At 37.3% G+C, this 27513-nt stretch overlaps 1 protein-coding gene across 1 annotated transcript in view; it reads left to right on the top strand.

The window, feature by feature from the left end:
* Positions 1-27513, top strand: part of LOC145247929 (complement C3-like) — a 210974-nt gene that overhangs the window by 65406 nt on the left and 118055 nt on the right. Inside the window, exons 14-19 of the mRNA XM_080109568.1 lie at positions 2318-2473; positions 6161-6235; positions 14150-14276; positions 14648-14812; positions 18057-18177; positions 18988-19216. Coding sequence (XP_079965694.1) covers positions 2318-2473; positions 6161-6235; positions 14150-14276; positions 14648-14812; positions 18057-18177; positions 18988-19216 — 873 coding nt within the window. The remainder of the gene's footprint in view (positions 1-2317; positions 2474-6160; positions 6236-14149; positions 14277-14647; positions 14813-18056; positions 18178-18987; positions 19217-27513) is intronic.

Raw genomic sequence — 27513 nt, 5'->3', positions numbered from 1 at the left:
TACTTTATTTAGAAGTTTACATGCAAACAACCTGAAAATCCTGTATAAAATGTGTTGCAATATTTTTGATGTGTAATGGAGGATAGATATTTGAATTGTGTGACACAAGGTCGAGAAAGCTCCCCTAAAAGAGGGGCACTCTTACCTAACAAAAATTACCTGAACATCCCCGTCAGAATTCCTCAGTCGGGGCACCTTAGGCAGTAAGCAATGAACTTACTCCACCCGAAAGTCTGGTGGCAAGGCCTGGGTGGGTGGACCTTCTGGGTGATACCCAGACGGTGTATCTCAGTCCAACAGGTACTGGGCTAGTTCCTGGCCCTGCACCTTTCGTGCTGATTGTCAAGAATGGATTTTTAACTGGTACTTTTCTCTCCAAGTCTCCAAGCAACCAAAGCAGCAAGGAGATTCATCCGCACCGTATTTAATGGGGATAGGCTCTCTCAAAGTTGGGAGATTCTATTTATAAAACCCTGCTGCTAGGAACTGACAAATCAAATTAATCCATGTTCTGCTATCAGCCAATCAGAAAGCAGCATTGCTCCATAAAAATTAAATCTCTTAGCATTCCAACACATAATTTTTTTGTGTCAACATGAGAAGGATCATTTGCTGTTTGGCTGCAAAATTATAAAGTCCAGAACCTGTATAGAACAGCTGTCCACTGAGAATTCTTCATCTTCAGGACTTGTACAGAATAACTACCCATCGGAAACTCTCCTGAAATTAAACATGACTTCCAATTCTTTTAGAATTTAGAACATGGGACCAGCTTGGTATATAAATTTAATGTAGAATATTCATCCATATCGGGGCCAGGGTAGTGGAGATAAATATTATGTGTTTTTGTTGGGAGGATGAAAAAACAAATTTCCCTTAACCCTACCACTAACCCTAAATCCGAGTGGCAACACCCTATAAAAACATCCAATAAAAACAACTGTCCCTTAATCCTGTTATTAACTCTAAGCTAAGCTGATACAACCTCCAAAAAAAAAAAATAAAAACTCTACCACTAACCTTAAGTCCAGGTGGCGGCAGAACTCCCTCTCACTAAAACATAATGGTTACATCTAACATTAACACAACAACAAAAAACTTTAGTGTTTAGGGTTCAATATTGGATGTGGAAAGGAACTTATTTCCTATTTTTTATTATTGAAATTGAGTAATTTTGTATATTTATTTATTTGTTTGTTTATTTATTTATTTGTTTATTTATTTATTTGCAAACTGTTATCCTCATCTTTATAGTTGCTGTTTCACAACATTTCGGCCAACTATTCCTCTGGCCTTCCTCAGGTGGTTTACTGCGATGCTGAGTTTCTTAACTGTATCATCAGTAATTACTGCCTTCCATAGTTGTTGTCATCTCACCACGTTTTGGCCAACTCATCCTCTGGCTGATTTTGGGTAGGATTGAAACTTCTATCTTCAGACAATGTTCACTCGGAACCGTAGAGATTCAACACCTCTATCCACTGTGCCATGGGCCTTGAAGGAATATAAAAACATATTTGAACGTTTTTTTTTTTTATTAAACTTTAAAAACATTTTGGTACAAAAAATAAACTTTGGACATTCTTTTCATACAAAATCAAACAAGTTTCAGCTGAATTTCTAGTCTCTATTTACTTAAACTCCCCACGAGGGCAGAGTTACACATAGAAATAATTACTTTAAAAATTATTACAGTTATAAAGCCCTTTTAAGAAAATCAAAGTTGAGTGCTATTTAGGGAATTTAGAAAAAAAATCAACTTAATGAAAATGCAGTATTCCAACTTCCTGTTAATTGTAAAAGTTCCCCCCAAAATGGGATTAATTTCCTTCCATTTACATGTTAGTTGACCTGGAGGAAAGATGCAAAGGTGACTTTGTTGACTGGGATTGACTCTCCCGACCAACAGTAATTATCACTTTCTACAATGACGATTGTGTAACCATGAAACACTAATGTCTATAAATATTTTTAATTAAATATTAACAATTTTTTTATACCTACAGACAATAGTGTTTCATGCTTACGCAATCATCAGTTTAGGAAGTGATAATTACTGCTGATTCAAACCCAGTCACAAAACCCCCTTTGACTTTGTAGGTTAGCATTTTATCTTAATACCATCGGCAGTTAACACAAGAATTGAAGGGAATTCATTAAATTCCTATAAATGCTTTTAGTATTTGCAGGAATTAAAAACAAAACAAATTCTTCTAGTCGCTAATAAAAATAAACTAATTATTCTTTTAAAGAATTATTTCTGCTGATGAAAGTTCTGGTTTTCATAATTCCTTCCATAATTTTTTCCTGTCCCCAGCTTCAACTTGCGACTTCGCCGAAACGACCATTGCATCATCCGATGACAAATGTTGAAATCCAGTTGAAAGGTTCTCCACACGCTACTGTCGGTCTTTCTGCAGTTGACAAAGCTGTTTACTTGATTAATGACAAAAACAGATTGACAAGGAAACTGGTAAGTCCAAGACACTAATATCGTTATGACTTAAAATGAAACATAATCCTTGATCAATTCACCATCTGCCAAAAGCAAACTCCCAGATGTAAGGGCCATAATCCAGTTATAACTCCTTTATGTTTCTTGTAAGGGCATGAGTTATTTCCCTAGGAATAGATAACAAGACAGTGCTTTGATTTTATACTTTTTGAGATGAATATTGATAATTTGGATTATTTGGATTATTCGGACTACTGTTCTCATCTTAAGTATTATTTGCACAACGTTTCGGCTGATGTGAACTCTGGCATATTCTTCTTGTCAAACCTAGGAATATTTCTGTCGAATTCAGGAATATGCACTAAATTTTTAATGAAACCCTTCATACTCTTCTTCCATCAGATATGCCTAAGTAATTTGCAATTATACAGGGTGAGGCAGAAATATCTCCCACATTTTGACAAGCGATCTTCCCAGTCGCACTCGTGCAGTTTCTGAGCAATCATTAATTTGTGTGGATTAAACTGTATATCAGCGTGTAGAATTCTTCTAACTGTCCGATCAGAATCCTGAGACCAAAGCATGCTTGCAAGCTGAACGTGTAGAAAACTGAGTAACAGGAAGTCTCACAGCTCAAATACTGTCTGGCGTTCAAGCACTTTAAGCCCCCCCCCCCTGGTTTTCTTTTAAATGCCGAACCTGTAGCCCTGAAATTTGCAACCCATAGCTGTATTGATTTTCTGTCTGGAATAAGCATCATGCCATCTTAACTTGTAATGGACCTGTAGCCCTGAAATTTGCAACCCATAGCTGTATTGATTTTCTGTCTGGAATAAGCATCATGCAATCCTAACTTGTAATGAACCTGTAGCCCTGAAATTTGCAACCCATAGCTGTATTGATTTTCTGTTTGGAATAAGCATCATGCCGTCCTAACTTGTAATGAACCTGTAGCCCTGAAATTTGCAACCCATGTCTGTATTGATTTTCTGTCTGGAATAAGCATCATGCCATCCTAACTTGTAATGGACCTGTAGCCCTGAAATTTGCAACCCATAGCTGTATTGATTTTCTGTCTGGAATAAGCATCATGCCGTCCTAACTTGTAATGAACCTGTAGCCCTGAAATTTGCAACCCATAGCTGTATTGATTTTCTGTCTGGAATAAGCATCATGCCATCCTAACTTGTAATGAACCTGTAGCCCTGAAATTTGCAACCCATGTCTGTATTGATTTTCTGTCTGGAATAAGCATCATGCCATCCTAACTTGTAATGGACCTGTAGCCCTGAAATTTGCAACCCATAGCTGTATTGATTTTCTGTCTGGAATAAGCATCATGCCGTCCTAACTTGTAATGAACCTGTAGCCCTGAAATTTGCAACCCATAGCTGTATTGATTTTCTGTCTTGAATAAGCATCATGCCATCCTAACTTGTAATGAACCTGTAGCCCATAAATTTGCAACTAATAGCTGTATTGATTTTCTGTCTGGAATAAGCATCATGCCGTCCTAACTTGTAATGAACCTGTAGCCCTGAAATTTGCAACCCATAGCTGTATTGATTTTCTGTCTTGAATAAGCATCATGCCATCCTAACTTGTAATGAACCTGTAGCCCATAAATTTGCAACTAATAGCTGTATTGATTTTCTGTCTGGAATAAGCATCATGCCGTCCTAACTTGTAATGAACCTGTAGCCCTGAAATTTGCAACCCATAGCTGTATTGATTTTCTGTCTTGAATAAGCATCATGCCATCCTAACTTGTAATGAACCTGTAGCCCATAAATTTGCAACTAATAGCTGTATTGATTTTCTGTCTGGAATAAGCATCATGCCGTCCTAACTTGTAATGAACCTGTAGCCCATAAATTTGCAACTAATAGCTGTATTGATTTTCTGTCTGGAATAAGCATCATGCCGTCCTAACTTGTAATGAAATCGAAAAGCTCACTGAGTTACATTTACAGATTTACCATTCTTTAAAAACATTTCTACATTAAAAACACGATGTGCATTAATCCAAACCATATTTCTTTACAAGAGTACCTGAAAAAAAAATGGCAAGTAATTAGCTAAACGCAAACTTCATTGGTACTTGCATAAGCTCATTAGCAACATATAGTTGAAAGTTTAAAATATGGGAGATATTTCTGCCACACCATGTATTTTGAGTAGCATCTGCACTGATGTTGAAATCTTCAACCTCCAGAAGAGCACAACTGAAAACAGAATTTTACCAAGTACTTTATCCACTACGCCAATTATAAATAAAGTGTTACGTTTGAAATTCTATGCAGATTCTCTAGCTCTACTACGGAAAGGCTCCTGAATTCAGCAGAAAAATTCAGAAGTCTGACAAGATACATCTGAAGAAGGTCAGAGGTTACATCGACTGCAACGTTATGAAAATAACAATCAAAATAAGAACAATTTGACCACTTAACAGCCCCTTTTTCTGGATGAAAACCAATTAAAAGTTTTCCATGTGTCTGAATATCCTCTATACTAAATTTCAAGTCTGGAGATCAAACATCTGTTGAGTATATAGGTTGAGAAGTGCCCTCATACACATACATTCTCACTTATATATATACATATATATATATGATGATTACAACGTCTTGTTAGACGAGTGCCACTCCCTCAGGCATTGAAAGTCCATGAGCCCAAAAATGGCTTTTTTAGTCCTGCTGGCAAATTCACATGCTCAAGCAGACATGACACTGAAGACAATCATTGGTATACATACATATATATACATACATTATTACATGATTTCAGCATTTCAGGCTTACACGCGTCACAACTATTCCATTGCCACAGGACTATTTTTAATAGACAAATTCCTGAGGGAGTATCTATACAAAAAAAATATACAAATATACAAGGATGGAATACTGTTGCCACATCTGGGCAGGAGCTGCTAAAAACAGCCTATCCTGCCTTGACAGAATACAAAATAGACTTCGTGGCTTAGTGGAGGATGCCCTTTCTCTTCCCTGCAACCTCTCTCCCACAGAAGAGACGTTGCGAGCCTATCTTTGTTTTATTGTTATTTCCATTGCAGGTGCTCGTCTGAACTCCACTCTCTGGTCCCCCCCTCGCCAATCTTTCATGAAAAACACCCGTCTAGCTGAATCCACTGTCAAAAATTTTCCCCACTCTTTATCTGTGCCTAAATCAAAAGGTAGTTCCATGAACAAAGCTTCTTTCTTAGAACTGCACGCTGTCTGCCTGCTTCCCACCTGACTACAACCTGGATGTCTTCAAGTCCAACATAAACAAATTCCTAATGAACTGCCCCCTTAAGTAAACATTTCATTAAATCTCCACACTAACGTACTGTACTTGCAATAACCCTTATCCCTGAGTAGCTTCTGGGCCTTGATAAGTGGTGACCACCGTGTAAAAAAAAAAAAAAAAAAATGATGTTGTAGCTATTAATCCCCTATTGAACGGATACCATAATGCTTAGTTCACTGTATGTTATCATATCAAATGTTCATACAAAATTTCATCCAGATCGGTTCGGTAGTTTCACAGGAAAAGTGGAGTGGACAAACAAACAAACAGACAGACTAAAGAGAAATATAATGGATATTACTTTTCATTTCCTTTAAAATTCAGTGCAAACTTTCCAGACAACCTGATATAATATGTATATGCAATTGAAATAAATGTTGTTTTGTTTTTCCTTAGGTCAAAGATACCATGAAATTAGGTGACCTTGCTTGCTCACCTGGAGGAGGGTTAAATGTTGGCCAAGTGTTTTATGTAAGTAAATAATTTCATTTACCGTATATTTCGGCATATAAAACGACCTTTAAAGTTAAAAAAACATCTTTAAAAATCAATATTTCATAAAATACCGGATGTTGCAATCTCTAACCTAGGTTAAATAAAAATGGTTTCATGATTTAACAGTCGTCTTATACAACCGATATATGATAAATTTATTGATTTGCTCCAATTTTGTACCTCGTCTTATCTGACAGTCGCCTTATATATATATATATATATATGTATATATATATTTGAGTTTTGTATATTTAGGCAGAATTTCATTATTCGCACATATTTTATTGAAGAGGATCTTTGTTCTTCTTTTTATGATCTTTCTTTCAAATTTTTCTTGTTTTCGTACAAGTATTATTGTTGTGGGATCCAAAGTTCTTATAAAGTCCCCTAGTTTACTGAATGTTTTCGGTCTCGATTGACCATCGTCAGGGTTGTTCTTCTTGTGGATCCTACTTATTGATTGATTTGTTCTCTGTCGTTTTACTGTTTTTATTACTAATTTACTATTAGTTTCACCCAATTTGATTTTTTTCCCTTCCTCTTCACCTTTATCGTGTTAGAATAGGTGGAGAATTCGGCTGCTGTTGTCAAAGTTTATTTTATTAATGGTTGGGTTTTTACTTTTTATTATTAATGCTTCTAGCATTGTTAGCCGTTGGTAATTATTGCAAGTTTTTAATATGTTAGTGTTATTTTTTAAAAGTTCTTTGTATTGTTTGGAGGTGGTGTTTATTATGTTATGTTCTTGTTCGAGGTGTTTGCAAATAGCACTGGAGGTGTTCTGATGTCCTGTGAGACGTCTTCTCAATGTAGTGCGTGTATGGCCAATATAGTTCATATTTTTTGAGTAGCAGTCCTCGAGGGGGCAGTTAAACAAATAAACTGCATTGACCATACTCATTTTATCGGTTGTATCGTTGTCATCATTCTTTACTACTAGGTTTTTCGTTAGGTATTTTTTATAATATATTATTGGTTTTATTTTGTTGTTAGGATTTTTTATTTTTATGTATCTTTTTATAATATTTTTGATGGTGATTTCGTCCTGTTTGTGATTATAGTGCATTTAATTTTTGTAGTATAGAGGAATTAGGGTGTTTTCGTTTTGATTAATTGGTTTGTTTTTATTTCTAATAAATTGGGCTATTTCTTGATCGATTATTTTAATGGGAAAATTATTGTTAACTAGTGTTTGTTTAATGTTTGCTAGCTCTTTGTAGAAAAGGATTTTACTAGATGATATTCGGTGTGCTCGGTCTAATAGGTTTTTTATTATGGCTATTTTATATTTGTTGGGGCAATAGCTGTTAAAATTAAGAAGGCAGGAATGTTTACTGGTTGGTTTTTTGTATACGGTGGTGGGAAAATTTGTCGTTTTCAGAGTTAATTAGTATGTCTAGAAATAGTATTTTATTGTTTATATTATGTTCGATGGTAAATTTTAGATGGGAGTTTAGTTCGAGTGTTTCTTTTAGTTTTGTTATTTCGTTTATATTTTTGGATAATATAAATATATCATCTACATATCGTGCATATATTGTGGGTTTTTCAATACTACTATTAAAGATTTTATTTTCAATTGCTGACATGTAATATTCAGCAAATGTTGGGCCTAAGGGTGATCCCATGGATACTCCCTCTTTTTGTACGTAGATGTTTCCTGTAGGGTCGGTAAAAGGAACCTTAGTAGTGCATAGATACAGTCATTTTTCTAACACTTGTGTTTTTATCTTAGTGGGTGGTAATGTGTCATGGTTGTATATTGTACTTATTATTATTTTGATTGTTTCGTTAATAGGGACATTTGTAAATAGATTTTCTACGTCGAGGGAGGCAGTGATTTGATTTTGGGGTGCTGTTAAATTTATTATATCTAGGAATCTTGCGTAAGAGGATTTTATACTATATTTGTTAGGGATGTAAGTTTTTATAATATTATTCAATTGTTGTGCTATTTCGTATACTGGTGTGGGGATTTGTGAAATTATGGGGCGGAGTGGATTTCCAGGTTTGTGTAGTTTGATTTTCCCGTATATATAGCCAGGTTTATAGTCTCCTATGATTTTATGAAGTTTTATTGAATCTGTGTCTTTATTATTGTTAGTGATTAATTGGTTGATTTGTTTTTTTAAAGTTTCAGTATTGTTTCTATTCAGTTTTGTAAATTCTGTTCTGTCTTGTAGAATATTTTTTATTTTTTCTAGGTAGTCATTTTTGTTGAGGACTACGTAGATCTTTGTTTTGTCGCCTATCTTAATGGTGATATCTGGATTTTGAAGGAGGATTTTTGCAATATTTTTTAGTGATTGGTTTGGTATTTGTTTTTCGTTTTTTGGATTATAGCGGTTTTTAATACCTTCGGCTCTTAAAATGTCTTGTATGTTTGGATGTGTAGTGATTATTTCTTTTTCTTTTAAGTCTGTTATTTGTTTATACAGTATCTCGAGTTTGATTTTTTTTATAGTTTTGATCGTATTGTTTAAATGCCCCCTCGAGGACTGCTACTCGAAAAATATGAACTATATTGGTCATACACGCACTACATTGGGAAGACGTCTCACAGGACATCAGAACACCTCCAGTGCTATTTGCAAACGCCTCGAACAAGAACATAACATAATAAACACCACCTCCAAACAATACAAAGAACTTTTAAAAAATAACACTAACATATTAAAAACTTGCAATAATTACCAACAACTAACAATGCTAGAAGCATTAATAATAAAAAGTAAAAACCCAACCATTAATAAAATAAACTTTGACAACAGCTGCCGAATTCTCCACCTATTCTAACACGATAAAGGTGAAGAGGAAGAAAAAAAATTCAAATTAGGTGAAACTACACATAGTAAATTAGTAATAAAAACAGTAAAACAACAGAGAACAAATCAATCAATAAGTAGGATGCACAGGAAGAACAACCCTGACGATGGTCAATCGAGACCAAAAACGTTCGGTAAACTAGGGGACTTTATAAGAACTTTGGATCCCACAACAAAAATACTTGTACGAAAACAAGAAAAATTTGAAAGAAAGATCATAAAAAGAAGAATGAAGATCCTCTTCAATAAAATATGCACGCATATATATATATATATATATATATATATATATATATATATATATATATATATATATATATAGTTATATATATAATATATGACGTATATGTTATTTATTTTTGTTTTTGCGATACGTCTTGAATGAATTCAATTATTTACAAAAGTGCATTTTTACCTAAATGCGAGTTGGGAATAATTTTTCCTTTAACCAATTTGGCACCCCCACATGGGGAGCGATATATATATTATTTTTTAAAATATAATTATCCACAGACACGTGTTTCGTTGATTCAGCTACTCTGATGAGTCGTAGATGACGAAACACGTTTCAGTGGATAATTATATTTTAAAAATAATATATATATGACGCATATATATAAAACTCAATGTTTCTGTGTGTATGTGATGTTTATGTGTTCTCTAAAGAAAAAAAAATGTTAGAGAATCTATATTAAGTCTAAAAGTGTATTCTTATGTAAAATTTACTGGGAAGACAGTGGAAGCGTTCCTGGATCTCTAAGTGTACCCCTAAGTTGGATTATCAGGGCATAACTTCCTTAAAGTTTCAAATATATCCTATGTTTATGAAACTTTAATCTTATTTTCTGGGGAAGACAATGGAATCTCTAAGTGTCCTCCAAGCCTTTAGCCTTTAGAGCTCTAGGGGCCAGAACCTTCTTTAAAACTACAAGCGTATTCAATTTTGATGAAATTTATATTATGTATCAAATTCTCCAGGAAGGCAAAAGTGGACCTGAAGCTCTACATTTTCCTCTATATGGCTAAAATCTACATGCTACCATCTTTAAGTAACCCATACGGACAGAGCCCATTTAACACTTCAGTATATCCAATTTTAATTAAATTTAAACCATATTAAACACTAATTCAGAAAGTTTTCCAACATTTTAGCTTCTTCTGATTATATTAAAGGGTAAAACGGGAGCAGGGGGGGGGAATAAAAACAAATGAAGTAATATGGTGTTATGATCATATTGAAAAACTACATAGTGATCTTCATTCCATCCTAAGCAACATCACTATATATATATATATGTATATGTTCGTCTATATATATGTATATATACATATAAATATTTCTCTTCCAATTTTCGGATTTTTACCATGTCAAATCACATTTCAATTCCTTTTGATGGATTGATCGTTGCTATTTCTTCTGATGAGTTAAGGGCATAATAGATTCACTGATTGATATAATAATTAAGTGGTTGATTTTGCGCTACGAAATATATATATATATATATATATATATATATATATATATATATATATATATATATATATAATTATTTTTTTACTATAATAATTAAATACCTACAGACACTAGTGTTTCATCCTTTCGGGATTCTTCAGTGCAGGGTGTCACGATTACTACCAGTCGAACGATTCGAACCCCGCGATACGAGACATCTCTGGCTCGATTAGCGGAGACCGTATCCATTCGGCTACTATTAACCGTGTGAAATAGCGTTGAATTTTAAACATTTTAATTTAAATGTTCATTACGTCAGACAGACAGTGATCAAATCGTTATACGATGATCTACGCATAAGAGCTAAATTGACCGACTTTTTAATTCAACGGAAAGTGCTCAACGATAAGAAACGAATTTCTTAAAGGGGCTGTCATAATTATTTTTTTACTATAATAATTAAATACCTACAGACACTAGTGTTTCATCCTTTCGGGATTCTTCAGTGCAGGGTGTCACGATTACTACCAGTCGAACGATTCGAACCCCGCGACACGAGACATCTCTGGCTCGATGTGTGTGTATATGTATGGTTACTAGTAGGCTGCCCGGTATTGCCTGGTCATAAAATACACTTAAATATGATATTTTGATTAATGCAGATTTCGTATTTATTATTATATTATATTGGACCCAATATATGGCAATGATTTAAAAAGTTTTTAAAAAAATGACTTATGTACCACCACCAAGAATCAAAATCAAAATATTTAGCTCACGATTTACTTTTTTCTTTGACGTTAATACTTGAGGTATGGAGACATGTTCGCTGCATTGGCTAAAAATTAAAACATGAACCAATAGCTATTACGTTACGCATGCATATTCGTAATGCCATCGTTCGACCTTCATCTGACAAATTCCACTTTTTTAATTTTCACACTTTTGCACCGATTTTCCCCAGCTAAAACTCAAATATAAAATTTTGCATCGGTTCGAATACTCTGTATATTAAGTTTCATGTCTGTAGACCCAAAATTGACAGGAGTTTGGTAGGCAAAATATTTTAATTAAATATATATATATATGCATGCATAAATATATATAGAAAGAGGTTTGTGTTTACTATAACCTTTTTATGCAAATATTATGCAAGTATAAATCATGTAGAATATCTGCATGAATATTATTATACATAATAGTTAACTAAAGATGATCATTCCATAAGAACGGTCCTGGATATGACCTTAAACTATATCCAGTGGTGAGGTTCACTCTGACCCGGAGTGGTAGTACCTGTTAGGGTCCCAACTATGGGTTGAATAGAAACGGACTTGAAAACAACAAATATATTCTATTAAAAAAGTCTTCTTCAAAATCTTTGGATTCAGCATTAAATAACCCGAAAAGGGTTGATATGCTGTAAAACAAAAACAACCAACCAACCAACATCCATAAGAAAACCGAAAAAAACTAATAGGGAATTAATTAAAATGAATATTCAAAAGAATATGCAAATTAATATAGATCTTTTGCAGATGAATACACTTCCACAACCCATATATAACAAAGTTGTATTTTCTTTTTAAATAAACAGAAAAAAGGTCCGCTTTTTTTCTTCTTGCTCCTTGGGCCAAGATCTTTTTCTGTTATCAAGTATAGTATCTGTTCCGGCAGATACTGCAATCGAAGTTATATGTGGGGACAACTCCACATATCAGACCATTTCTCTTGTAGCAATCAGTCAATGACCATCCCTCTTGAAGAAGCCCGCATAAATCGGGCGAAACGTTGAGTATCCAGGTCCTTCCACCTCCATTTTATTTCATATATATATATAAATATATATATATATATATATATATATATATATATATATATATATATATTTATTTATTTATTTATTTATTTATTAGTGATGAAACAATTTCAATATTTTTCCAATTCCAATGCCACTATTGATTCTGTTCTAAATTCCAGATTATGATACAATTATTGATTCTAATTCTTTTTAAACCTCTCTCTCTCACTCTCTCTCTCTTTCTGCACACACACACACACACACACACACACACACACACACACACACAAACACACACACATATTATTTTTTTTTTAAATATAATTATCCATTATAATACATATGCCGCTCCCCATTTTGGGGTACCAAACTGGTCAAAGGGAAAATTATTCTTAATTCGCATTTAGGTAAAAATGCGCTTCCATATAAATAATTGAATTCATTCAATAAGTATTGCTAACAAAAACAAACAAACAGCATATATATATATATATATATATATATATATATATATATATATATATATATATATATATATATATATATCTTTCAAATAACCATAAAGCCCATGTAAATATGTGCATATATTTATGCAAATGCAAATAAGACATTTCTATTGATTTTAGTTTTACTGATAGTTTAAAATATTTATCATTTCAGATTAGTATCAGCAATGCAAAATTAAGCTTGAAATAAAAAATTAAAAAAAACACATATAAAAGGATAGTATTTTAGCATCGGAAAATAGGCTCCAATTTTTCTGATTCCAATACCAGTTCCGATACCCTAAAACGTTCCGATTTTTTCTGATTCTGATTAATCATACCAACGTTATAATCATTTCCCCCCCCCCCTTAAGAAGTCATTTCTTAAATATTGAGCACTGTCTGAGAAATAAAATGGTAGTCGGCTTGGCCTTTTGCTTGATCACAACTTCCGGTCGCTTGATCACTATAGATCTTCTTATTAACATTGTGCTTTATAAACATTAAATTTCTTTTACTTCTCTGGGCGATTGGCAATGACCTAAGAGTAACTTTTCTTGTAAATGGAGTCAGGGTGATTTTGTTATGGGGTTTGAACCATTTGACTAGCGATAATATTCACTTCCTACACTGATGATTGCAAAAGCATGAGACCTAGGCATTTCAATGCCTAATAGTTCTCATCAGCTTTGAAATGCATAGGTATAAAGAGCTCTTCCTCTTATTGATGTTTTTTCTTTATTTCACTGGAAATAAATTCATATATACCCATAATTATTTTATCTTTTTTTATAATTCTATCTCTCTATCCCCCCCTCTCTCTCTCTCTCTCTCTCTCTCTCTCTCTCTCTCTCTCTCCATATATATATGAGGGAGAGAGAGAGAGGGAGAGAGAGAGAGAGAATGCCTCTCACTCTTTCTCTCTCTCATATACAGGGTGACCCCCCCCCAAAAAAAAAGCTAACTGGAGGCCATCTAGAACATATGCTGTAGAACAGAGAAAAAAAAGGCCTAAGACCCTAGTGTTTTGATGTGATGTTTTGAATATAATAAACTAGTTATGACCAAAGTTTCATTTCATTCAGACAAAACACTAAGAAACGGGGCCTAATTAGAGTTGGGGCCCGTTTATTTTTGGGGTCACCCTGTATATCTATATGTATATGTGCATGTGTGTGTATATATATATATATATATATATATATATATATATATATATAGAGAGAGAGAGAGGGGGGGGCTTTCTAGCATCTAGGTATCTCTACTATGTAGGGTGGAGTGACATTTGGTTGGTACAAACACTCATTTTTTGTTTTGTTTTTGCAGGATGCTGGTTTCCGCATAATAACAGAAGGCCTGAGTCGTACCCCTGTTGCTGAAAGTAATAATATGCTTTGTTCTTTAAGAAAACTTCCAGCCGAGGTGACATTTGGTCGATACAAACGCGGTTCTGGTAAGAACATTAATTTTGATTTAATGCAGTCATAATTATGTGTTAAGAAATAGTTCAGACTGAATGGACGTATCTTTTTTTATAGATGCGTCCAAATCATTCTCCATTCCTTTTTTTTTTTTTTGCGTTCCTTTTTTTTTTTTTTTTCTGTTCTGCTCTAACAACTCTGCCGACCCAATCTACACCATTAACGATTATTACAATACCACCTTACATTCATTAACCCTTATCCTTGAGTGTTTTTTGGGCCTTGTTAAGTGATGACTGTTTTATAAGAAAAAAAAAAACGTCGGTGCCCATCGGTTGAACACACTTTTCACGCAGTCACCATTCATTCTAAAATTGCCAAATTATATTTTTGTCTCTCATAGATTTTTGCTGTATGAGCGGAGAACTCAATCGTGGCTCCAACTGTAAAATTGCTTGGCTCCAATTCACATATCGGAAGACAGAAGCCTGTCGAATTGCTTTCATGCAGTGTTGCAAGCAAGATGCAGTGATGCCCCCGACTGACAGAGTTATCACTGAGGGACCAGGTATGGTTTTATTTGGGGTGTTTTCTATACAAGGTGCATGTATAGTCTGAATCCAAAGGATGACTAGATATTTTCTATACAGGGTGCATGTACAGTCTGAACCCAAAGGATGACTGGATATTTTCTATACGGGGTGCATGTACAGTCTGAACCCAAAGGATGACTGGATATTTTCTATACAGGGTGCATGTACAGTCTGAACCCAAAGGATGACTGGATATTTTCTATACGGGGTGCATGTACAGTCTGAACCCAAAGGATGACTGGATATTTTCTATACAGGGTGCATGTACAGTCTGAACCCAAAGGATGACTGGATATTTTCTATACGGGGTGCATGTACAGTCTGAACCCAAAGGATGACTGGATATTTTCTATACAGGGTGCATGTACAGTCTGAACCCAAAGGATGACTGGATATTTTCTATTTAATCAAGCGAAATACAAAATTCAATGGTGCTCGTTTATGAAAGGCATCCCAAATTTCTGGTTTCAGAAAATTTAGGTCACGTGATATTAGTTGCACTATGTCACATGTCAGATAACATAGCATGGAATTAACATGGATATAATGAGCATGAGCCAGAGGAAGGCATAATGATGCAAAAGCATTTTTAATTTAGTAAAAAGAAAAAAATTTGAACTGTTATTTTTTTTACTTTTTTTATTATCTGTCAGAAGAGAAAGTACGGGCATTTTTTTACTATAGACAGCAAAACAAAAAAGTGGAAAAAAAAAACAAATATATAATAAATAATATTATTAAAGGCAAGACAATTTACTCTTCTACCTAGCTGGATAAGTCTTTAGCTGCAGTAACTCATTTTAAAGCGTTTATTCAGCTTGAAAAGCAAGTAGTATCAAGTGTTACATGAGAACAAAAAAAAATGATGTCACATCTTTGGAGTCTCGATAATCGCTCAAAAATATAAAACTAAGCAAAATACTAGTGATATTTATTGGGTGAGTTTCTACTAGTATTTTGTTTAATTTTCTACTCGTTTTTCGATTTGAATGAACACTTTAAAATAAGTTACAGCACTAAAAACATATCCAGCTAAGTAGAAGAGTGACTTACCTTGCCTTTGATAACATTTATTTGTTATATTGTTTTTTGAGCACTTTTCTGTTTTGTCGTCTATAGTAAAAGATGCCCTTGTTTTGTTTTTAAAATAAAAAAAAATCAGATTTTTCGGTTGGGAAGGATGAGGTGTGATTAAAAACTGCACAGATCAAAAAAGAGGAGGCTATGTCATATGATGTCATGTAAATATGTGATAATGTTTCTTGTTTTTGTTTTTTTTTACCTGAAATGCGTTTGTTCGAATAGATAAAAGTTTGTAGGAGCTAGAAATAATTGTAAGAGAGAAGTAGCGGCAGCCAAGAGCAGGTATTCAGAAGTCACTAGAAAAGTGGCAGAAATTGAAGACTCGTGATTTCTGCAAAAATTTATAACAGCATAGTAAATAATAGTCAATCAACAATTCCTCCATTATACAACAACTTGGAGATTGTCAGTATGGCAACCAAAAAGGTAAATCTGCTTGCTCGACGGTTTGTCTCAAACTCCACTTTAGACCCAACTAATCATCCTCTTCCAAATCTTGTTTGGGGTGAATAAACAGTAAAAGAAAAAAAAATCTTCGTAACTCTCGCTTTCCTTATTTTATCCTTTAGTCCTCACATTCCATGAGTGATGCTTCTGACAAAGGGGAAATAATTGCTGTTTTCTGGGTTTTAATCTATCCATTTAATACTTATGTTTGACTAGTTTTGGATCTTGAGTTGTTTTTGTTTTTTTAGCTTCTTACATCAAATAGCTTCATGCCTTGTCTGGAGAGATTACCATAAAAAAATAGTTTCTGTGCGTTTATTACTGGATTTTCTATCACATTCTGTAAATTACTTGTAGACCAACAATTTTCTCCCCCTTTTTTTTCAATTTGACGAAGGGGGAAGAGTTGCTCCTTTCAAAATCAAATCTATTCCATCTAATAATTATCATTGGTTGGTTTTTGATCTTGAAGTGGTATACTTTTAGCTCCTTACATCAAATGGCTTCATGCCATGTCTGAAATGATTTCCATAAAAAATTATATATTTTACATGATAAATATTGGACATATGAACAGGAGTTAGATGTGTAAGGTGGGGGTTGCAGATTAGTAACCCAGTTTTAAGGTCAAAATAAGAAGACAGGAAAATGAATAAATATTTTGGTGAGAAATGGCAAAGCAGAAACATTCCTTTGTCCATAACGCCAAGTGAATCAAAAACAATTCACAAAAAGAATAAAATAATTGTTTGAGGCATTTATTATTATAGACAACAAACCGAAAAATCGTTTAAAAAAAAAAAAACAAATATATAACAAACAGATGTTACCAAACCCAACTCAATAAATGCCACTGTGACATTTGATGGATGGATTTCTATCATTATTTTGTTTTATTTTAGATTTTTGAATGATTATCGGGACTCCAAAGATAACTGGCTCATGTCTGCCTTTTTGTTGTCTAACTTTGCAATTCAGCACTACTTGTGTTTTGAAGTAAATAAACGCTTTAAAATAAGTTAAACACACAAAGAACGTATCCAGATATGTAGAAGAGTAACTTATCTTGCCTTTCGTAACATTTATTTGTTATATATTTGTTTCTTAGCCACTTTTTCGGTTTGTTGTCTATAGTAATAAATGTCCTTGGTTTGAAAAGGAATGTGGGTGCTGAAATGGGCCTAATGTAACACTTAATCTCCATCCACACAAACAGTTAAAGAGGATGAACCAGAGCTTCCAGATAAGGAGAACGTCTGGTAGAGGGAAAGAATAGCTGGGAGATAACAGGTCATGAATTCATATGGGTGAATGTTTCTGTATCTGTGAAAGAAAACAAAAATCACTTTCTTATTAAATAAAATCCCTTTTTTATTAAATAAAACCGGTTGTCTTTTTTTTTTTTTTGTTCAGGGAAATAACTCATGCTATGACAAGAAAACAAAAAGGTGATTAGATTGTCATCCTTATTTCGTCTAGTTTAGAAAAATTGAACAGATGATAAAATTGGTTTTAATTGTGTTACTGGTGTGAGGACAATCAGCATTGAATATGTTCAGTTTCAGTCTTTGTCGCATCGCTGCAATGTCGCATCCCTGTTTGTTTTATAAGTATTTCCACAGAATATGCTCTGTTGGACAAAAATTATAAGTAAAAACAATTAAATGATGCTATATGTTTTTTTTTCAGTGGAAAAACCCGATGTAGGACACGTACCAATTGCCCGTTCTCGACAACAAGACAACTCCATCTCTCCAGTGTTCAGCCTTTACTTTCCGGAATCTGAACTTTTCCAGGAATTTGACCTGAAGTCAGTATATTAATCTTATTTTATTAGTTGTATCCATTGAAAATTTTGCATGTTTAAATCATTTGAATCATTTGGATTACTGTTCTTATCTTGGATATTATTCTCACAATAATTATTCAGTTGATGCAACCTGTGGCCTTTTTCAAGGGCATTTTGTTGAACTCAGTGAATCTTTAAGCATCAGGCTTGGGAATCTACATGGAATTCCATTATTATTCGTTAAGAAGTTTTTATCATAAACAATCCTCATGGTACGGTTAATTGGTATGAATTTAAGGGACAAGTCTATAATTTTCTTCTTTTATACTGTCTTATACCCCTTCCTGGAATGCCACTTATTAAACCCCTCTTTTGTGCTGTCTTGGTTTGATCTGCAATGGCTTTCTTCAGTCGAGGAATAGACTGGGTATTGTTTTGACATTCAATATGTTTGAGATAAACCCACAGCTAATAATTTAGGAGATAAAGGGTTGGTGAATGTGAAATCCCTTCAGGATCACACCTACTAATGAGACAATCATCAAAGTGTCCCTGACATACAACAATAAAAATAATGGACACTCATGGCTGAGACTTGGTGGGCAAGTCAGGCATATACTGAAGCTTATTAGATTGCTGAAAAGATTGTGACTTTTATTGACGCTTTCATTGGTGGGTGGCATTCAATTTTGGTCACCCTGTATAAATCGAGGTCAGAAATCTGGGTGACACATTTCTCTTTTTTTCTTTTTCTTTTTTTTATTGAAGGGAAGGTTGTTCCTGTATCATCACAGAAAGCTTTAAAAATACTTTTTTCCCTTCTTTTTCTAGTCAGTCTGGTCAACACAACTTGAATTTCACCCTACCTGACTCGCTGACCACTTGGCACATTCAGGGGTTAAGCCTCTCAGACAAAAGTCCGTTTTGTGTCTCAAAACCTATCAGTGTAACCACTTTTAAGGATGTCATCACAAAACTGAATTTCCCGCACGTTGTGAAAAGACTGGAACAAATCCACATCAAGGCCGTCGTCTACAATTATCGAACCTACCCAATCAATGTAAGTAATTTATTTTGCTTTGCATTGAGTTTTGTATGGGTTATCCAGAAGAGGTGTTGCATGCTGGTGATGTAGTACTAATCTATAATATAAATCTCACCTGTTTAAATGTATGTACGTATGTCTGGCTAAAACTTTCGACAGAGGCGACAGATTTTCACAAGATTGGTATCATTTTGAAGCTCGACCCTCTGGATGACAAATATCGAAAAACTGGCTAAAATATTAATTCTTTCACCCTCAACTGAGCAATTTTCCACAGGGAGGGTCGATTTTTCACTAACATTTTTTGCAAGTCATTCAACCCTCGCATTCACGACGTCACTTAAAAGGCGTTATATTCGACCGCCTGTCAGGCATATCGGTAAGACAGTTTTTTTTTTTCATCTCTTTTTCCTCTGGCGTGTTACGGGTTTGAGCCTGCTTACTACTCCTATTTTTTTTTTTTTTTTTTTGCTCAACCAACACTTTTACACACACCTCCACTTTCTTTTCCGCCTTCCCGTCATGGGTTCGAGCCTGCCTGCCTACTACCACTTTTTCTTTTTTGCTCAACACACACCTCCAAACACTCAGGCAATGCCGGGCACCCAGGCTAGTCTAATATATAAAAGGCTATAAATCTATCTGTCTGTCTCCATATTTTCAAACTCTATTTCTCCTGAAACTAAAAGATGGAGAGCGGTTCTAGGTTTTAGGAGTCTCTAAAGATTGGATTTTTTATGGACTGTTCTTTTATGGCTGTAGATGAGGTTAAAATAATTTTTAAGGGTTCAAAAATCGGTCAAAATTGAAAACATTGTTATACTTCTTTTACATTCATCTTAGTTTATTTTTAATTTTTAATTCTTAATCTGTAAACTGTTTTTGACTACTATTTGTGGGTATGAAACCAGTGGATTTGCCAATCATTTTTATAACCAACGGCTGTGCTAAACAACCAATGAAAACCTTCCAAAGTTAGTATAAAAATTGTCGAATTCTGGATTCAATTAGTTTGTCGCTAAATACGTCACGGACCACATTTGATTCTTGGCCGCCATCTTGGTTACTGTCAATTACAGTAAAGATCTGATCTGAACTACGCCGCCATCTTTGTTCAACATAATGTCACAAAACTTAACATAATCTCTTCATGTGCATGTCACGTTAGTACAGTGGTAACATCACCAGCTTCGAATGCTACAGTTTCAGTTTCGATTCTAGCTGATGGCACCTAAAAACTTTTTTTTTCTTTACTTTTGAAATCACAACTATATAATAATATATACGAAATGTGGACAAATTAAAATATCATATTTAAGCGTATTTTACAACCCCCCCCCCCTAGTAAAAGTGATAGAAATTGACAGCACTACTTTTCACTGATGCCGTAATTTGCGTCATTTCTTAACTTCGATGTGTTCTCTCAGCTCCAAATAATATGTACATAATATCTATTGAACTCTTTGAATTCTCATGGCACTTCTATCAAGAAAAAAAAATCAATGTTTTTTACTCATAAAGACTTTTATGTAATGAAATAATAAAGTTTAATGTTATATTTTCAAATTACCCTTATCCCTATGTTCCTCTAGCATTATCAGGAGGCCTCAAGTTTTGGCAAGCTTCTGGGCTTGACCATTACTCCTGATCTTACATGGAACACGTACATCAAATCTGTTGCCAAGGCCACTAGAAAAATGGTGGGATCTTTCTATCGATCCGGTAGATATCTCACTGCTGATGCAATTCTCTATCTATATAAGAGCCAGATATGTCCAAGGATGGAATACTGTTGCCACATCTGGGCAGGAGCTGCTAGAAAGGACTTGTCCTGCCTTGATAGAGTTCAAAATAGACTTTGTAGCCTCGTAGGAGATCTCCTTTTCTCTTCCCTGCAACCTCTATCTCACAGAAAAGATGTTGCGAGTTTGTCTCTGATGTATCGTTATTTTCATGGAAAGTGTTCGACTGAACGTCAGTCTATGGTCCCGCCTCGCCAAACTTTCACAAGAAACACTCGTCTAGCTGAAAACACTATCAATAATTCCCCCCACTCTTTATCTGTGCCTAAACCTAAACGTAGATTCCATGAACAAAGCTTCTTTCTTAGAACTGCACGCCTGTGGAATTGTCTTCCGTTTTCCTGCTTTCCGGCTGACTACAATATGGTTGTGTTCAAGTCTAACGTAAATAAGTTCTTGATGAGCCGTTCCATAAAAGTTATCAAATTTACCGAATTTTCATTACTAATGATTACTATATTGTCCAATTTCTACTGTACCCTTATCCTTGAGTGGCCTCTTGGCCTTGATAATGTGGTGATGCCTATGTAAAAAAAAAAAAAAAAAAATTTTTCCAAAGACCCCTAGCAGTAATAAAATGTCATAGGTTATTTCTCTCGGCTGGGAAAAGCCATTTCACCATTATAACACTGCATGAGAACCATGACACATGTATCCTTTGTTAGTTAATAAAACCTATATCAATAATATACCAGTCTCTTATTCCTTTAAAAATATCTTTTTACTTACTACATTTAGCTTGAAGGTTAGGATTAGTAGTAAGGTGCCTTTTCATTTAAATATTTATTCAAAAAAGTATTATTTCAGACTTTGCAAAATTTTAAAATTAAAATTATATAAAATATGAATGATAATCTTTCCGAATGTGGCATGAGGCCAAAAAGGGTGTGTGTGTGTGGGGGGGGGGGGGTTGAAGGTCGTCCACTTGGTCTATTCCCTATAACTAGTTGCTAGGAACACCATTCGTTCCTCCCTAGGCCACAAGGGATCTGCGTTATAGACAACGGATGCTAAATCAAGGATCGTCACCTTTTTTTTTTTTTTTTTATTACATTTTCACCCCAAACAAGGCAAATTGCCACTTTGGTGTAGGGGGCTACTATCAGGGGCAACAACTACTGGGTTACTATGTAGGGATTTGGGCAGCAAGGTGTCGGTTCACGTTACACTGGAACTTCTGCACGTCAGTACTGTTGGGGAAGCAGGGACCTGGAATGGAATTCCAGAGTCTAGCGGTTCTGGGGAAGAAACTATTGGACAAAAAGATCTTTTACATCTAGGGATCTCTACAGTGTGGGGGTGGGATTTAGCAGCCTGTCGGGTTTGTCGAGGGTGCACACGTCGTGGGGGCACAAGTGATTGCAGTTCGTCAGAGCATTCACCACTAAAATACTTGTAGAAAAGGCAGAGGGATGCAACATTTCGTCGATGGGACAGAGGCTGAAGCTTAGATGCCAGTTCAGGGCCTATCAGGTTTGCGACTCTCTTTTGAACCTTGTCAAGGAGCGAGAGACTAGTAGCAGATGCACCAGCCCAGATGTGGCAGCAATAGTCCATACATGGGCGAATGGTGGCCTTATAGAGGTGCAGGATACTTTCGGGTGTTAGTAGTTGTCTAGCACGGTAGAGAGAGCCAACCTTTCTTGCAGCGGCCCTGCCTTCAATGTAATTGTTCCAACTTATGTTTCCTGTGAACGTTAGGCCAAGGAGTTTGAAAGATGGACTCTCAGATAAAGAGTCGTTGGCCATTGCTATGGATGGTAGAGAGAGTTTCTTGTAATTATTGAATGAAACTAGTTTAGTCTTGGCAGCATTGAACGCGGCCATTCCACTACAGATTGGAGGTCTTCCTCTAGTGTTCTTCCTCTGGCGCCCAATTCCATAGAGAACGGACCTCCCCCTCCGACAGCTGCAGCCGCTCCCCAAGTGGGTCCGAAGCGGTCCCCACCACTAATCCCCGATATAATGCCCTTCTAGGCTGTGCAAGGTCCAAGGACCCTGGCATCGCTCTAAGCGCATTTCGGCATTTGTTGAGGAATCTTGACTTCCCTCTTGGCCTTCTTTGGCATTCAATTAAGTGATTGGGGATAAGGTTGGGAAAAGCTTCACCAACCGTGGGACCCCAATCAGAATCCTCAATCAGAGTTCTACCCAGGAATGCCAACCTTTCGGCGTTTTTATGACTTGCCAGGTCAGGCATCCCCAGGCCCCCATCTACAAGACGTTGAGTACAGACCTGTCTACGGACAAGCGGCCGTCGCTCATTCCACAACAGTGAAAAAAGCGCACGCGTTAAGGCCGCCATTCGGACTGCAGGCAGAGGAAGTACAGCCAATCGGTAAAGGATCAGCGGAAACACGTAAGTAGCGCATGCTTCCGCCCTGCCTTTAAGGGACAATCCCCTTCGAAGCCAAACCCTCACAGACGCTTCGACCTTGGTCTGTATCTCCGACCAGTTCTTATCTAGATAGAGACTGGGTCCAAACCAAACACCAAGGATCCGGACCGGGCCATCCGTCCAGACAAATGCGCCAGGCAGAGCATTCGAGCCCCGCCAAGCGGCCAACCTCAGGCCAACGGATTTGCTGAGATTGACTACAGCCCCTGTAACTTTTTCATAACGCTTGAGAGCCTTAATCATCGTAATAATATCTACGACGCTTGAAACAAATATGGTGACATCATCGGCAAACGCGTAAACCCTGGCTCGCACACCACCAGGAAGAGCAATACCGCGCAGGGCCGGTCCAGCCACCCTAGACCTCATGTTCCTAAGGAATGGTTCCAACGCGAAGACATACAACATGGGCGACAACGGACACCCCTGTCGCACCGACCGAGAAACCGCGAACGATGCCAACCGCACCCCGTTGACCTGCACAACTACCGTCGGCCGAGCATACAAAATGGAAATCCATCTGCAGAAGCCGGACCTAAAGCCGGCGGTCTCTAGAACAGCCATCAGGAAACGATGATCCACCCTATCAAACGCCTTGGACTGATCTAAATTGATCAGCGCGGCTTCAGTGTCGTCTTCTAGGTTTTCTAGGACTGTACGAATCAAATGCAAATTGTTTTGAATTGATCTCCCCTTCACAGCGTAAGTCTGATCCGGTTTGATCAAGTCAGTGATAACAACCTGCAAACGATTCGCCAGAACTCGGGCCAGGATTTTAATATCCGTATTCAACAACGTGATGGGCCTAAAATCATCCAACCCCCCAACATGTGTGTCCTTCTTCTTCAGAAGTGTGACCACGCCTTTGGTAACCTGACTCGGGATAGATCCCGTGTCAAACCAGTGGTTAAACACACCCGTCAGAATCGGGACAAACATGTGCGACATCCTCAAGTATAGCTCGTAGGGCAGTCCATCGAGTCCTGGTGATCTATTATAGGCGACCTGCTTCATAGCAGCTACGACCTCACACTCTGCAACCCGACCATCGCAACTAGCCGCTCGGGCCGCCTCCAGGCGGGGCGAGCCAGCCAAATAGTTGCCAAACTCCTGGATGCGGAGCCTGGACAGCTGTGCAAAACGATCTTCAAAGTGCACCCGAAACCGCTCGCAAATCCCCCGAGCCGACACTAAGGAGTGCCCTTCCGGGCTCTGAATTTTACGAATGTAATTATCCGATTTGCGCCCAAGCGAACGGACACGTTCAGATCTATCCACATTCACAGCTTCGTTGAGCATCTTTTTAATTCTAGCCCTAACTACCTGGCCCTGATATCGTTCGCTAGCCAAACGACTCAGGTCCGCCTTAGCTAGGCCTATTTCTAGGGAATCCCCCCCTGCCACCGCCCAGGATAGCCTATCTTCTTGACGCTTCTCTGCCTTGGCCCTATCTAGCACGAGGCGTTGGCCATATTTGACAGAGAAGTCTCTAATGCTAGATTTGGCGTTTACCCACCACTTACTCCCGGTAACCGCCCCCACTAATCCCTTCTGTATGTCTTTAGTTAGCCTTTCCCGGAACTCATCTATCTCCAGTAAGGAGGTATTTAACTTCCAGTACCCAGCTAACTTGGGGTTGCTATCTAAGTCTAACCTGGCCACAAGTAGTTTGTGGTCAGAGTGGCCTAACCAGTGGAACGTGGGACAAGATATGTACTCTATATTGCCTCTTCTAACTAACAACCGATCCAAGTAAGTACTTGAAACGGAAGGCCTGCTAGAGAGCCATGTCCACATCTCCCACCCCGGATGATCCACCCGATACCTGTCTACCAGATCGCATCTAGCAATCAGGTCCAACAGACTGGTTTCACACCCATCCGTGCCTCTAGTCCCACCCACCTTATCTACCCTTGGATCAAGGATAGGTGCCTTTTCATTTAAATATTTATTTAAGAAGAAAAATCACAAATTTTACAGAATTTTAGGGTTAAAATTATATAAAACAGGCAACTAATTCTTTTTAAATGTGGCATGAGGCCAAAAAGGGTGTGGGGGGGAAGATGGGTGTCGGGGGTCGTCCACTTGTCTATTCCCTATCACTAGTTGCAATCACCACAATACCGCATTCACTCTAGGGGTTGGATCTACTTAAAGCCCCAGATGACAATATGTACAATTTTTTTTTTTTTTTTTTTTTTTTTTTAACTTTATATTTACAATGAGATGATGACAAAATGGAAATTGTGATGTGTATGATATATGCGGATAAAATTGTGATGTGTATGATATATGCGGATGATGATCGGGGATAATGAGAGCCTTAAAAACACCCCAAAATAAAGAAAAATAACAGTAATAAAAAATAAATGAACCAAATAAAACGTTAAACGGTGAATGTGTTAGTATTGACCCACCCTTACCTATTTGATTTTGAAATGCTTCCTGTTTTCCGGTATCGGCCGAAAACAAGGGAGCACTTCCTAAGAGGGAGTGGGCACAGCTACGGACAAAATAAAGGGGGGGGGGAAGGGATATTCGGTGACCTCCAAGAAAAATAACATCGGGACGGGTTGGGACTAAAATAAATTATCAGGACTGGGCTTCTTTGGAGGTATCCTAACACCTAAAAATAAAAATTGGGGACATGGAACTCATTTATACCAACTAGCTAAGGGACTGATCCACTACGGGATTATCTTGATCTGGTCTGGGGGTTGCTTTTACGGTCGGCGTGTGCCATGCCTAGGCAGGGAACACGTACTCAAGCTTGTTTCGTACAAACGCACATAAACTAGCGGTGTGAATCCACCTCCTACTAAACTGTGAGCGAGATAACCTCCTTCTATCGCATCTGATTTTGATTTTAAGTTGGTGTTTAAAATACAAAATCAGACCCCGATGAGAAGGTGGCTCCCCCCCACGCCCTATCTCTATGCGTGAAACCCACACTACCAGTCTAGCTACGGCCAAGGTCGCTAGGAACACCATTCGTTCCTCCCTAGGCCACAAGGGATCTGCGTTGTAGACAACGGATGCTAAATCCAGGATCGTCACCTGATCGGGGACGATGCGAGCCGTGACCTCACTGACATACTCCCAGAATTCACGGAGCTTGGAACAAGTATAAAAAGCATGTTCTACGGTTTCTAAGCTATCTTCCTCGCACCGTGGACAAAAGGGACTAAATACCATACCAATTCTAAACAATATGTCATTGAGGGGTAGAGCGTTTCTAACCAATCGCCAGGTCAGGGAAAATTCGGAATTGTTAAGGTATCCCCGGCCTGGCGCCCAATTCCACAGAGAGCGAACCTCCCCCTCCGACAGCTGCAGCCGCTCCCCAAGCGGGTCCGAAGCGGTCCCCACCACTAATCCCCGATATAATGCCCTTCTAGGCTGTGCAAGGTCCAAGGACCCTGGCATCGCTCTAAGCGCATTTCGGCATTCGTTGAAGAATCTTGATTCCCCTCTCGGCCTTCTTTGGCATTCAATTAAATGATTGGGGATAAGGTCGGGAAAAGCTGCACCGACCGCGGGACCCCAATCAGACTCCTCAATCAGAGTTCTACCCAGGAACGCCAACCTTTCGGCATTTTTGTGGCTAGCCAGGTCAGGCATCCCCAGGCCCCCATCTTCAAGACGTTGAGTGCAGACCTGTCTACGGACAAGCGGCCGTCGCTCATTCCACAACAGTAAGAAAAGCGCACGCGTTAAGGCCGCCATGCGGACCGCAGGCAGAGGAAGTACAGCCAATCGGTAAAGGATCAGCGGAAACACATAAGTGGCGCATGCCTCCGCCCTACCTTTAAGGGACAATCCCCTTCGAAGCCAAACCCTCACAGACGCTTCGACCTTGCTCTGTACTTCCGACCAGTTCTTATCTAGACATAGACCGGGTCCAAACCAAACACCCAGAATACGGACCGGGCCATCCGTCCAGACAAATGCGCCAGGCAAAGCATTCGAGCCCCGCCAAGCGGCCAACCTCAGGCCAACGGATTTGCTGAGATTGACTACGGCCCCTGTAACTTGTTCATAACGCTTGAGAGCCTTAATCACCGTAATAATATCAACGACGCTCGAAACAAATACGGTGACATCATCGGCAA

Source organism: Euprymna scolopes, chromosome 26, assembly GCF_053919585.1.
Source record: "Euprymna scolopes isolate OS-2025 chromosome 26, ASM5391958v1, whole genome shotgun sequence".
NCBI lineage: Eukaryota > Metazoa > Mollusca > Cephalopoda > Sepiida > Sepiolidae > Euprymna > Euprymna scolopes.
Note: the sequence above shows the minus strand (reverse complement) of the source record. Positions and strands in the feature narration are given on the sequence as shown.